The sequence below is a fragment of the Metopolophium dirhodum genome, chromosome 2 (assembly GCF_019925205.1).
Source record: "Metopolophium dirhodum isolate CAU chromosome 2, ASM1992520v1, whole genome shotgun sequence".
Lineage (NCBI taxonomy): Eukaryota > Metazoa > Arthropoda > Insecta > Hemiptera > Aphididae > Metopolophium > Metopolophium dirhodum.
In genome coordinates, this window is record NC_083561.1 from 5,218,721 (window position 1) to 5,233,737 (window position 15,017).

Below are 15,017 nucleotides of genomic sequence, written 5' to 3' on the forward strand. Positions count from 1 at the left end.
CCGAAAACTGAAATATTTTTGACCAAATTAATTTTGATTTTTTTGTTGTACTCAAAAATAAATAACTGTTTAAACTTGAAATTTTCAAAAATATTTATTCAATTTCTAAACATAATTTTCATAATATTTTGTCTCTATTTGTAGGTACTATATTTATAATCTTAAAAATTTTAAATTTTTCAATTTGATTTGATAAAATATTTAATGTCTGTTAAAAAGTATATTAGAGATTTTTTAGAGCAATCTAAAAATGTCAAAAATATAAATTTTTTAGAAATTTGAACCTTAAAATCTAGCGAAATGGACATTTAAACTTAAGATTATTATTTGTTTTCAACGGTTTTAACTATTTTGTTGAAATTGGAAATAATATTATTCGTAGGAACTTTGAAACTTTTCCCTATTACCTACAACTATAAATATATTACTATTATTATCTATACACAATGAAATTTTCTTTTGTACCTATTCAGACGTTCTACTATACGTTGGTATTGACTAAATAAATTATAAGTTAACACATAACAATAATATTAATATAATATGATGTAATAATATAAAATAATTTATAATAATATATAAATATATTATGCAATGTTTTATTTAAAAATGAGTTCAACCTGCTGTCTCACTAAAAAGTAATGATTATTATAATTAAATTATAAAATATATTTAGAAATAGATGGTAATACACTGTCTCTGCGACTCACAATCGATTTTGTGACCTATTCAATGACGAGGTACACTCGAAATTAAAAAAAAAGAAATATTTAATTATATATTTAATAAAAATGTACAAGGTAAGTATTTAGAATTTATTTTTTAAATGTTTGTATTAATAATTAGTAAATTTGTTGGTGGTGAGGGGTCAAATGTTATCGAATATTAAGCTCTCTCTCCCTATTATTATCAAGAATATGTGTATGTGCATATTGGAAATACCAAATATGGCCTGTGTGACTGTGTTGTAATACAATACACGAGTAACAAACAATATTATGTATAATAGGTATCTATAGAGAATAATTTCCTATTCTTGGTAATCCTGTGAGAATCAATCTTGCAGCTATCGACCCGACGAATCCCATCACATTGCACTCAAAAACTCCTATAGTATATATTCCAATTAGGGACGATCGTCGGCTGTTAAATAAAAATGTATAATACAATTTAAAAAAAAAAAAAACAAAATAAAAAAACATAACTATATGATTTACGTGCACGGTATTATGTTATATACCTGTGCACGGAATCCTACCTCTGCAGCAGCAGCCGCGGACCGTCGTGTGACGTAAGCTGCAACAGGCGTCCGTGGTAGATCATCCCCTCTAGACCTTTAAACGAACCGGAACAAAATTGCCTACATAAAACAGCACGCGCTACCGTACGATACGTCTATTATTACTGTGCGGTGTTTGTGTTGAGAGTGTTTTTTTTCGCCCCAAATCCGTCGGTCTCCACAGGCGCACGTAAAAATCAAAAAAATCGTAACGAAACGTCGCCGTTCCACGTTGTTTTGAATTGGTTTTTCCTCTCTCACCGTTATCAGTTCGTTGATGGTATTTCTCTAAGCGCAACCAAGTGTCGTCCACCCATAGGAGATGGTCAGTAAAATACAACATTAATATTATTTAATTTTATATATTTTTATGCGTGTCTGATCGACTGCGTGTCCGATCTACATCAACTGCGCGCGCTGTTTGGCGCCGATACGCGTGCTTCCGAACGTATTAAGCACATCGATACATAATATTATTACCTTTGTAAATGAGCAATATTTTTTTTTCGACCATGATAAATATCACTTTTTTTTAAATATCCATACTCTATTGTTAATGTTTTTACTTTTTAGTCGTCTAATTAGAAACTAACTATAAACTAAATCCCTGATCACGAAATTGTAATTTAATAACCTATATTTTTACGGGTTATCAGTAATTTCGGACCTATTAATACTAATAATACAAGGTTGGTCAACCAAGTTTATTTTTATTTTTAGATATTCAAATAATATTTTCAATTAAGACCATCTACTACTCTCATGCAACTCTTTGCCTATCTCTTATTACGAACATGGTAGTTTAACCATATTAAAAAAACAAAATATTAGGTATACAATATTTTACAGTCTAAAATATTTTTTAAATTCTAGATAATATTGTTTTACTTAATTAGCTTGGTTTTTAATTTAATATTATGTTTAACTAGGTATGTATTCTATATCTATTGTATGTATTATCTATATTTTTACTGTACTATTTGCCCTCTTGGGCGTTACCATAAAAATAAATAAATAATATTTATGTTTTAATTAACATAGCATTTTTACTCAAAAATAAAATTTTGTTTAGGTATTTACCGAAAGAATGATTAATAAATTATTAGTTATTTGTGACGCAATCGTACCTGTATTATAAAATAAAAAGTTGAAATAAAAGTTTTCGGGCGCAACTTGTTCTTTACTCTTTCCGGGGACGTAAATTAACCACAATAGTGATAATGTTACCTATGGAACCAAGTAGTATGCTTCCGTCTAGTTAATTTGAGCACGATTGCTGAAAATAAATATCAACTGTCAAACATGTTGTGATTTATCGTATAAACGTACCAGAATAAAAAAAATTATTATTGAAAATACATTCTGAAATGCGTGGGAGATATTAATGAACAAATAAACAGGTCATATAAACTCGGAATATGATAGATTGTGTATGTTCTTCATTATTGTTGAACGAATTTGTTTTAAATATCTACCTAGGAAAATATAATTACGTTTTATTCAATCGTATATAGGCAAAGCAAATATTGGTCTCGGTGTCTTCCTATATTATATCAATATGGGTACTATAATACTAAGTATTCAGATTTTCAACACGTATTGAATTTCTCCTTTTCTAAAACGCTATAAATTATAAGATACATTTCTAAAGACAATATTTATTTGTAAGATTTATCAAAATTAACCTGATCAAAGTTTTTATACTTAAAAAAAATTAATCTTTAAAATACAGCTAATTATAATTTTGAATCGATAACTAAAATGAGTAAAGATCATTTTTACTTATAGTGTTAATAAAACATAATTTGGAAATAACTAATAACAATAATAGTTAATAAATAATAAGTATAGAAATCATTCTAGTTAAACTAAATAGGTACGAGAATAAAATAAAATTAAGCCATTAAATATAAAATATGAATGTGTTAAAATTTGTTTCGATGTTTTTTTTATTTAAAAAATGAAGTCAATAACGCGACAGTACATTTTTTACGATAAAATAAAATGTTAATGTATATATTAACAATATTATGCGATTGTATAGTGGTTTATTTTATTTTATTTATTTATTTTTTTTTTTTTTATTGATTCATTGATCTTTTCTTAAACAAATAAAAATGTACAGTGTAAGGTTTGTACTAAAATGGGTAATTGTAATAATTATTAAATTCATATTTAAACAAAATTTGCTATTGTTTATGTTTCAGCTTGTCGGGGCGTTCATCTTTACTCTATTAGCTTTATTTTGTTTCGGCGGTTCCTTTGGCGAAGAAAGGTGAATTGGTTGTATAATAAATAATAAAATTTTATTTTAGTGTCTACCTGAGATATTCTTTACCGGTGCCTATATCTTTACACACGTGTAAAATATTTTTGAAAGAGTAATATTATTCACTAAACGTTTACCGTATATTTGTAACAATACCAATCAGTTCAAGCTTGTGATCTTCTTTACAAATCAAACAAGGGAAACAAATATGAAACAAATACAGAGACATTTAAATTAATAAATCGTATTATTAATAATACCTAATGTCCCTAGTGTTTTAGCAATTATTTAAAAGAAATTTTTTTTGTAATTCGTGATTATGTCTTACAATATTATCATATTTATTCTAATCACGAACTCGATACTTACTTGAAAATTATTTTGAAATCGTGTGAATGATTATCAGTGCCGGGTAAAGAATCGACTACTGCAGGTAATGTGTTTAATAATGAGATTGGACGTTCGGTTTTAATAGTTATCTAGGACATGGGGACTTCTCGACGGGTGGAGATCTGTCATCTTATCACCATTCGGGAGGCCATAACACCCACAGCGGCCATGGACATGGTGGGGGTGGTGGCGGAGGCGGTGGTGGCGGCGGCGGCGGTGGCCACGGAGGTGGTGAACACGTTCACAAGGGCGAAGTGATACACAGGCACGTGCACGAGGGAAAAGTGGAACACATCCACAAACACGTGGGCCACGCCGAGCACGACCACAAACACGCAGGGCACGCGCACCACGACCACAAGCATACGGGCCACGCCGGCCACGACCACAAGCACCACGGTGCGGCTGAGCATAAGCACTCGCATTACGGCAAGGCCGAGCACGGTCATAAACACGTGGGTTCTGGTGCACACTCGCACAAGCACATCGGCGCCGCTGAACACTCGCACAAGCACCACGGACAGGCGGAACATGCGCACAACCATCACGGACAGGCGGAACACGCGCACAACCACGTGGCACACGCGGAACACGGGCACAAGCACACACTGCACGCTCAGCACGGTCACAAGCACCAAGGATCCGCCGGCCACACGCACAAGCACCTCGGGCACGCCAAGCACTCGCACGCACACGGCGGACACGCAGACCACAACCACAAGCACCATGGACAGGCCGAACACGCGCACGGGCACCACGGCAGCTTCGGGCACGGACACGAGCATCATGGCAAGTCCCAGCACACGCACGCCCACCACGCACAGGCATCGCACGGCCACAAGCACTCGGGCCATCACGCACACTCGCATCACCACGGCGTCGACGGTCACGGAGGCGGCGGTGGAGGAGGTGGAGGCGGTCACGGTGGCCACGGTGGACACATAGGGTATCTGGTAAAGAGGAACGACGGCGTGGTGCCTGCGGAGGGACTGAGCAAGTACTATAAGGCACCCGTTGTTGCCGCGCAGGAAACGTTGCCGTCGGCAGTCCCAAAACTCGAGGGCGTGCCGTTGGAAGACATGTTCAGCAAGGTGGAGATCGCTGATTATGGCGGCACAGCTGGCACGACCGAGTGAAGTTAGTGGATTGAGTGAACGCGATCAATGATTAACTTGACGCGATCAAACTTGTTATTCGTCTACGTTTGCCACAGTATACCCATTGTTAAAATAATACTATAATAACTATATACCATAAGAATGTTATAATTTTTTTTCTTACTTATAAATGTTATTTTATTTATGTATACTTTTTTTGTGTTATTAACATATACATTACTTAAATATAATATAATATATTATATTATTATGTGTTGTTAATATTTATCTTATTATATAGGTAGTAATAATAATAATATGTACATGTTTGCATCACAAAAGAATAATAATATTATTATATGTTATACAATATTTTGTAATGTAAATAAAAATAACACGTTATTATACGCGCCGTCTCGATAAATTGTTATTCCATCATATAGGTACATAAACTAAATTAAACGCAGTAACGAACAAACATTGTGTACAATAATATGTGTAATGTGTGTGTGTGTGTGTATATATTTCGCCAAAACTAGGTTTTCGTAGCGTGAAGGAATGTTTTTTGTCGTGAAAACATTGCGCTCGTTCGGTTTCATTAAACAAAATTAGTCAAGGGTGGTTTTGAGTTGTGCAATATCATAACAGGTGGAAATTGGACCCAATTAACTGTTGTAACTCGCGTTGGGCGGTTGCGTAACGCGGTAGGTATATCGCTATCGGAGCTGTGGAAATGCGGCTTTTCCGACGGATACCTACTGCTGCGTATTGTATAAACTACAACGTGCAATAACAATGATAATAACGACCTAACAATATAATTATGGTAGGTACGACACAACGACAACAACAGTATCAGCAACGTCGACATAATAATAATAATAATAATAATAATAACAATAATAAAAATAATAATAATAATATTAATAATGGAAACTACACTATTATTATATATACACAGGTAGTGGAGATGCATTTGAGTGTGTTCAATCCATCTTGTTGAGCGTGTAGCGCAAAATCTGCAGCTCGTTGCTGATGTTGTTGGCCAGCTCTTGCAGTTGCAGTTTCGAGTCCAGCACCTGTACGTTCTGCGTGTACGGGTTATAGCGGATTCCAAATTGTTTCGGTATCGTCTTTGCAAATTTTCTATATAATATAACAAAATAAAAACGCACGTAATATTATAAGACACTTGAGAAGTAAACGAAAATGCCGCTTGCTGCTGATTAGTGATCAGATACCGAGAAGTGTATCGGCGCGGGTGGTCTGGGGTCATAATACGATCAATATAAATGCTGCTCACATAAGTTTGTCCTTGACGTCATCGAAGCTCTCGGCGACGAAATACGTGGGTTGATACTCTGTGATCGGATACTCCTGGTCACCGGTCACCTCGGGATCGAACGGCTTCAGCTCCGGTTCGCCCGACAGTGAGTATCGGAGTTCACCGATCGACGACAGCAGTCCGGCGCCATATGCTTTCAGCTCGCCGTTCTGACGGCACAACCCGAACTCGACGGTGAACCAATAACACTGCAACGTGGTGCACATGACGTTATACATAACTTTGCATATAATAATACATGTATCGTACATCGTTTTTTTTATATGGTTATTGGTTATTTAGCGAGGGCATACATTAATCACCATTTTTTTTTTTTTACACGAATGTATTCAAATTTTGCAGATCATCATGATTTTTAGAATACTAAAGTAGGCATACCTACCATATTTTCAATTATTTAGAATTTGTATACCATATAAATATAATCTTCCAGGCTACAGTGGTACAAACGTCTTTTTTTGTTAAGAGAACATAATATTTACTGTATATTTTTAAGCACGTGATTATTTAAAAATGTTGATGAATAAAAATATAAATTTGAATTAGTTTTTTCTGCGTTATTTTAATGTAGGTATATACTAAGAATAATATTATTGTCCTTAAATGGCTTACACTACTATAAAATAGATTTAGTTTTGAATCTAGATAGTATTTATTAGGCTCTGACAATTTTTACAAATTATAAAATATTCATAGATTATATTAATTACCTAGATACTCAAATGTTCGAATCATCATAGCCCCCATATCTTCCAATCCCGTTATCACGGACGAATACGATGGACCTATTATCCTTGGTATACAAATTCGAATATCTCAAAAACTAGGTAATCGTTCAGATTTTGATTTCGATGTATCAATAACTCAAATTAAGTCATCTGATTAACAACTTACAGAAAAAAAGGGTGTTTGAAAACAAGAAGTTGGTATGCGAATATATGCATATATGTATGGCCCTCAAATATATTTAAAAGTTCCAAAAATCATAATTTAAATGAATTCATTGTTAAAGAATAAATGGGGGTGTGCATGCTTGGCGAATCACCCTATAATATGTTAATGTGTACATGTGCTTGTTTGTGACAGTATACGTACAACAACACAAACGATCGTGTAACGCGCACACGTATATTTTTGTACGTCATAAAAGAAAATTAATATCGCAGTCGATACGCCACCATTACGATATTACGATATCGAGTTCTTATAATATATATGCCACACGTGAAAACTATACATATATTGTGTACGGTTTGATTGTTACGCACTATCTGTACATAGTATAATATATAGACTAAAAATATTATTGTTATCTGGTGCATACATTATATTATATTATTCATTATAATATTATTACCTGTTATGATTCGGTCACAATAATAATATTACATATAATACACATATACGCACACCGTAGATAGGTAATGCACAGTAGACTAAGCGTTTAAACACGTGTCATGCCGATTCGATGGGAAATAATCATTTTCATTGGGGGGACGAGGTGGCCGAGTGGTCTAACGCGACGGATTCGGCACAGCCGGTCCGAGTTCGATCCTCGACCACTGGGCGGCATTTTTCTCCGTGCAAGTCACGGTGTCCGGAGAACAAGTGCCGCCATCCCCCCACCCCGGGGCACGGCAGAAACCTACGGGTGCCCCATTAGAAATTCTGCCAAACACAACACACACGTGTACCAACCTACCCAATATAAAAAAAACCTACCAAACCTACCCAATATAAAACCTACAGTGCCCTCCCCACACCCAATGGCCTATGTTGCCGCGGGTTACCCAATAAAAAAAAAAAAAAAAAAAAAAAAAATCATTTTCATTCTTTTTTTCAGCCTATTATAATAAAATTGTTGACGAAAAAAGATTTTATTCGTGTGAGATGGCTTACATTTTAATAGTAAATAATTGATTGTTGTGGTTTATAATATGATGCGTGTGAGTGCGTTTTGATTTTTTTTTTCGTATAAGTAATTGTGACCATGAAGAAAATATTTTTGGTTCTCTTATGTGTGTACGGCGTATATACCTACGTGAATGTATAAAATGGTAAATGCTGTATTAAAATATTTTTATGCTATAATCGCTTAAACCTAAGTTTTATTAATAAAATTAATGACATCTAAATTGGATCATAGTCGATGTCGGACTTAATAAATTAACAAATTTTAACGGTGTTTCGAATTTCGATGCATAAAAAAAACCGTGACTGCAGTTATAAAATAAATCTACGTAAGTATTTCAACGCAACGAAACATAGTTTTTATGGTCAAGTGCATGAGGTTTATGATGTGTGTGTGTAGTATATACACACAATGTGCATGTGCATTTACCGTGGCCAATTTTTGAACGTAATCGTCGGGGGCGCCAAGTGACGCTAGTCCAATTTCTTGAGAGAATTGTGCAAAAGCTGGATTAGCGAACAACGGTACGTGACCCAATAGTTCATGACAAATGTCCGGTTCAGGCGTGTACAATGGTCGACTGTGGTGTCTGATGTACTGTGTGGAATGGAATACTCTAAAAGCTAGTCCGGCTAAGAAGTCCCTGGACGAAAGAAGCCCGCCAACTGGTCTTAAAGTGAATCCGGTACTGTCTGCAATAAGTTATAAAGTTTACAAGATTATAAAAATAATAAAATAATGCATTTTCATTTTCATCATATGGTTTTTTTTTTACGGCAAATCCCATATCGTATAAAATACACTATATAAGTGTACCTCGGTTTGAGTGTATCTCAGTTTAACCAACGTCTAACCGACGTCAGTGTACCTATCTTTGTGAAATAATTCTACCCAAATGGGAAACTGCAAGTTGTGGATTAGATTTAGCACTTGGTATATTTTTTAACGTGGTTTAAAGTTTAAACTTCTTTGAAAACAATCCCTGACATTTTCATAAGATTCCAATCGAGTAGTTTTTGAGTATATAAGCTACACGTCATATACATTTGGTTTAAAGACATAGGTTTTTTATTCGAGGCCAAAAACGTTTGATGCAAGCTTATACATGATCAGCCCGAGTAACCATTCATATACAAAAAAAAATAATACTAATTTATATTATAACTATTATAATCTGAAATCATTGGCAAGTGGCAATCATTTATAAATAAAATATAAGTTCCAATTACCACCTCAAGATCCTCGTTTGACCACCTCTTTAAAATTCGAATATCGGAAAACCCTTTCTTATTGGTTATTGCCTTATTGCACAACTAGATCATTAGAAGAAGCACTATTCCAAATTTCAAGTTCGTACGTTTTGTAGTTTTTGAGATGTAGCGATGAATGAGTGAGTGAGTGGTATTTGACTTATATATTATATTATACAGATACCTACTTTATATATACTACAGCATTATAATATAATTCTAAGTTTTAATTTTCAAAATATGGTATTGCACACGTATATGAGACCTGTATAGAAATTATAATTATTATTACCCTTAAGAAAATTGGAGATATCCTCGAACTGCGGTATGCAGTCATCTCTATAACCACAGTTTTCAACTAACAGGGGAAACACGTGATTATATTCATTGCACGCATGCGTCGGATACAATTTAGTTAGTTCCCTGAACACGGTACCCCACGTTTTCACTTCTTCTTCGGTGTACTCGATATAAGGTAACGGATCTCCACTGTAAATTAAAAGTTTTATTATTTTAAGGACGGCAATATGCTTGTATATGTTACTATATAATGTGTAATATCGTTTGATAATTCATGAAACTATTTTCATTGCATAATATTATAGTAATTTAAGTAATTTTTGGCTATAAGTAAATTGTAGGAATATTACGCTGTTGACCACATACTGTCTATAATTCAACGCCGTGTCGGCCAAATACTTCCTCCTCATTCTGTACACAGGATCGGTGAATCCAGGATGGTCGGCGTTCAGTTCAGCTCCGTGTGATAGGATCTGATTGGCGTACTTGTCCAGGTCCCTGATACGCAACGGGAACCACGGTACGTAATCTACGAGACAAACTCCGAGGTTAAAAGATCCGAAATTCCCGTTTCACGTGCGTCCATATCCCTCCCCATCCACCCCTCCCGCAAATCAATCCCAAAAACACTTACTGTCTTTCACTTTGCTGTCGTTGACGTTGTTCCTGGATACTACCGAACAGTATGTCATTGTGCCCTTCAATATTTCCACCACCTTTGGGACGTTACCTCCAGGCGCGCATTCGACGAAAAACTCATACTGGTCCGGTATCCTGTCCGACGACCGGGATTCGATATGCAACAGGTTCACATTGTATTCCTGTAAATCGAAATCATTGTCAGTTTTTTTTATTTTGATTGTTATTGTTATTGAATAACTGCAATCTAATATTATAGATAATAGGTTAGTTTTTCCATGTATTAAAAAGGAACAAGACTTTGAAATACATAAATTGGAAATCACACATTTCACACTTCTTGCTTAATCACTTTCAGTTATGCGACGATAATAATTAATCATTTCATGAACCCTCGCCACATTAAGACGTACTGTAAATTATAAAATATATGTTTATATGTTTATATATAAATCAAACAAACAAGTGCCAAGTGGTATCGCGTACATACACTTTCAATCCATTAACAGTACTATTGTATGTTAATAGTCAAACATTTTACTTAATTAAACTAGTAATTTAATGTAATTTGAAATGGTTTGCTGTAAATGCATTTACCTTGAAGAGTTTCAACGCCTTGGCCAGTGTTCCGACGCTATCATTTCCCGGTGAAAATATCAGCGTTATGGATTCTTCATCAAGAGGAGCTATGTATGATCCTTTGCGAATTTTAGGTGCCTAAATTAATGTTAAAGTTTTTTTAGTTATTTATTTCTATGTCAGATTATAACTAGATATGAATAATTTTAAATCAATACAACGCTTCTTCATGTATACTCGTTACACACATTTTATATAATAAATTATATTATTGTATAATATATATGTATATTAAGTATCTATATAATATTTAATATATACTTATTTACATCGATGTTAATAAATTCCATCTTAAAAACAAAATCACCTTAATAAAGGTATTTATTTCCCATATATACTCATATATCGTAATACACAATATATTTTGGGAACAAATAAAGTTAAATCATTTTTAATTTCTTGTTAAGTAGATATAAGTTATTCAACTTATTCAAACAAAATAATACAATAATTACTAATCGGTATATAATAAGAGAATAGGTAATTTATTAATTGTCATTTTTTTTATGTCATCCTTGTTTCGAAATTTCACCATAATTAATTTGCAAACATATGGATATAGTAGGTAAGTGTATATAATATATACCTATGGACAGTTAATGTATTTGAACAGATTATTTTTTCCGTATTCTTGCTACAAGATAAACAATATGTTTGCATGTATCTTACGAAACAAATTTCGCAAATGTTCAAAGTAATATTACCTAACATAAATGTAAATCGATTATCCATTGGTAATTTATTGAATATATAAAGATAAAAAAAACAATATAAACGTTAACTTAAATGTTAAACACCTACATTTTGGGACAAAATCATTATTTCTTACTGAATTATAATGTATTACCTATTTAAATTTATTACTATCAAAATCGTTATAAAATGTTTAAGAGTTAGATACTCTATAGTATGAAGTATACCTACAAGCTATAAAGTAGTATATAAGCCAAAAGGAATAAACCATACACAAAAAAAAATTAAATAATAATTTTACATTAGTTTTAAATTTTAATTGAATTATTGTAAATATTTTCACTGTAAACGAGTAACGAATCAAGAAACATCAATACCTATATAATAATATTATTAAAATACAATAAATATTCTAAAAAAAAATTAAAAACAATAGTTTAATTTTAATTATGAAATAATAGTTGTATATATCTATATTATAATATAATATTGTTTAAGTCGATAACTTACCCCTAAGCTATTTTCTATCACTGCAGCGTGTCCGTTCATCGTGTATCAATATAAAAGTATTAGTAAGTACCTATCCACTCAAACGACGGACGGATAATGTTTTGTATGTATATGCCAAAGCTAATATATAAACATTCAAGCATTAAACCCGTTTTCTTAAGCCAATTTTCCCCACTTAAACACGGTGTGATGCAATATTTTTATTAATTTATATTCTTAGAGTAATCATTTAATTGATGGACGTGATCATAATTTCGTTCTCATTCTGAGAACAGCGTGATTCCAAGATTGATGTTTATTTGACACACACAGTTATTATCTAAATAAAAATATATAACATGGGTAATTATATGTTCTATGTCCCTAGAAGTACTACATCATGTTAATTATTCAAGTTGATTCATAAATGCATGATAAGTGCGCCGATATATTTTTACATATTAATAGATATGTATAATGTATATGGTGTTTATGTTGTTGCGAAAAATTAAGAACTACTTTCACAGGCAATTAGATGTCTATGATGCAACTAGTTTGCTTTATTGGTGGTACTTCAAGGTAGGTGTTCCCCGTTAGTATCTTAACGGTAGTCAACTTGTAAATAATATGATTAAGTATTAAACCATCCACAGTATAAGAGCGGTTCATCATCAAAATTCAAGACTTGTTTCTTATATCATGAATAAATATGTAAATAAATTCATTATAATATAAATTACATTTAGGTATAATTCAAATTTATAAATACATGTTTTGATTTTGAATTAATTAAATTTGGTTTTGCGTAGCACAAAAACGTACATAATGGTAGGTATGTTTTTCTAAGCGAAACGCTTTTTAAAATTGCAATAGTTCTTCATAACTCATAAGTTGTTTTAAAAAGAACGTTAAAATATCACGAATTTCTTCAAATAAATGTTAATACACATTTTAGAAAATAAAAGACCATTATAGGTTTGTTGGTCGTTCAGTATAAATATAATTTCAAACCAAATTTTCCAGATTTTTATTATTTATCAAAATTATTGTTTTGGTGAGTCGCTAACTACTACAGTCACTACTGTTGCAATTAATAAATAATTCCATAATTTGCATAAGTATAAATAATGTAAAATATAATAATTGGTTGAAAAAAAAACCTTTAGTCGATTTTTTTAAAAATACATAAGTATCCCAGACAGCAATTTTATGATTAATAATATTATTATAACGTTATTATAATACTATTATAATATTATCATTACAAAATGCTGTCTGGGATACTTTAATGCTTAATAATATAAAAGACGATACGGCTAAAAAGACAGTTAAATGTTGTGCAAAATTAATTATATGATCTTACAACAGAAAACAATGAAATCTAATTCTAATATTTTTATCTTGGAGGAAATTTAAAAATTAATATGATTAAATTAAATGTGACAGTGAAAATCTCAATCCCATTTGATGTAACAAAATAATTATTTTTTTACATTGAAATTATTATTAATGTTTCAATATCAACAAATTATTTAAACATCGTAAATACAGAGGATATTTAAATAATTTTCACCAAGCTACATTATAGGTACGTACTATAAAAATGTCGTGATTTTTTAGTACGTCGTATAAATCTGAGCCACACCACTAACATTCTTGATATTTTTTTCAATATTTTAAAAAAACCGAGGAATTCGCTCTGTCGTATAGTAGGTGTCAAGTGCACCTCTCCATTGAATAGGTCACTGCAGTATTAAATGTGCTTGATGATGTGCTCAATTCAACGATAAACCAATAAACTCAATGAAAACCAATTTCTATCGGGGCATTTCAAATAGGTAAATAATAATAGTTTAATATTTCTGTATACCCAAATATTTCGAGAAACTGATTTTACTTCTCGTCCTTCTTGCATAGGTAATACGTTTTTTAGGATTAAGGTAACTTTAGGCAAGCTAATGTATAAAAAAAAACGATTTTGCCCAGTTATTAAAAATACTAACTTTAGGTACTAGGGGATTAAAATATTTTACTATGTGTTTGTGTGACAATTGTATCGTATAATACCTATAGTTAAAATATTGTAGTTAAAATATCCACTGCATAAATAAATATGTTTTACGATTTGTGTGAAGGAAAATATCCTGCATGTAATATAATCAAGAATACCAATAATTGTCACCTTGTCGAATATCAAATAATTCATATATCTTATGGAAATAGGTATCTACAAAAAAAAATATACCAAAACATAATATTTAATGATAATAGATATAAAATTGTATTATGCCAATAATGTGTTTAATGCTTTAAACATTTTCAATTATAAATACTGTATTCAGCAGGTCATTATCATCTAAACTTGTAACCTCAACGATTGGTGGAACGAAATAAAAACTATGTTAAACAAATTTTACTGTTTACGTGTATGTATCATTATAGTATATAAATATAAATCGGTAAAATTTAATTGAAAATGATACAATGAAAGTATTTTGAACATCATAACATATCAAAGTCATTTGAATGTAATTCTTAAATTAACAATCACAATGATTAATAGTACTTATATAATTAATTACCCATCTTATTTACTATTTTAAAACAATAATTTTATTTCTATTGTTAATTTTATCGACTATCGTATTATATTATACTATTATTATTTGATGCAACAAGGCCGTATTTTGCTTAGTACCTACCTATACCTAGAAT

General features: G+C 32.0%; 2 protein-coding genes across 2 annotated transcripts; one reads left to right on the forward strand and one right to left on the reverse strand.

The window, feature by feature from the left end:
* Positions 1-1,377: 1,377 nt before the first annotated feature.
* On the forward strand, positions 1,378-5,442 carry LOC132938355 (histidine-rich glycoprotein-like). The gene is made up of 3 exons (XM_061005140.1): positions 1,378-1,604; positions 3,487-3,554; positions 4,024-5,442. Exons 1-3 carry the CDS (start codon positions 1,602-1,604, stop codon positions 5,072-5,074), a joined length of 1,122 nt encoding a protein of 373 aa, XP_060861123.1. The 5' UTR covers positions 1,378-1,601; the 3' UTR covers positions 5,075-5,442.
* Positions 5,443-5,837: 395 nt separating this feature from the next.
* Positions 5,838-12,454, reverse strand: LOC132938354 (protein henna). Its single transcript, XM_061005137.1, has 8 exons — positions 12,324-12,454; positions 11,079-11,198; positions 10,477-10,663; positions 10,209-10,371; positions 9,835-10,031; positions 8,722-8,984; positions 6,339-6,568; positions 5,838-6,181 (listed from the first exon to the last, which is right to left on the reverse strand). The coding sequence occupies exons 1-8, from the start codon at positions 12,360-12,362 to the stop codon at positions 6,022-6,024; spliced, it is 1,359 nt and encodes a 452-aa protein (XP_060861120.1). The 5' UTR covers positions 12,363-12,454; the 3' UTR covers positions 5,838-6,021.
* Positions 12,455-15,017: the final 2,563 nt, after the last annotated feature.

Excerpts from the sequence above, each read along its gene's own strand:
- LOC132938355 (XM_061005140.1), top strand. Across the intron at positions 3,555-4,023 it reads GGTTCCTTTGGCGAAGAAAG|TTATCTAGGACATGGGGACT; the intron begins GTGAATTGGTTG and ends CGGTTTTAATAG.
- LOC132938354 (XM_061005137.1), bottom strand. The coding sequence starts at position 12,362 with ATGAACGGACACGCTGCAGTGATAGAAAATAGCTTAGGG. Across the intron at positions 10,032-10,208 it reads ACGGCGTTGAATTATAGACA|TGGAGATCCGTTACCTTATA; the intron begins GTATGTGGTCAA and ends TTTAATTTACAG. Across the intron at positions 8,985-9,834 it reads TATCTCCAATTTTCTTAAGG|ACAGTACCGGATTCACTTTA; the intron begins GTAATAATAATT and ends AACTTATTGCAG.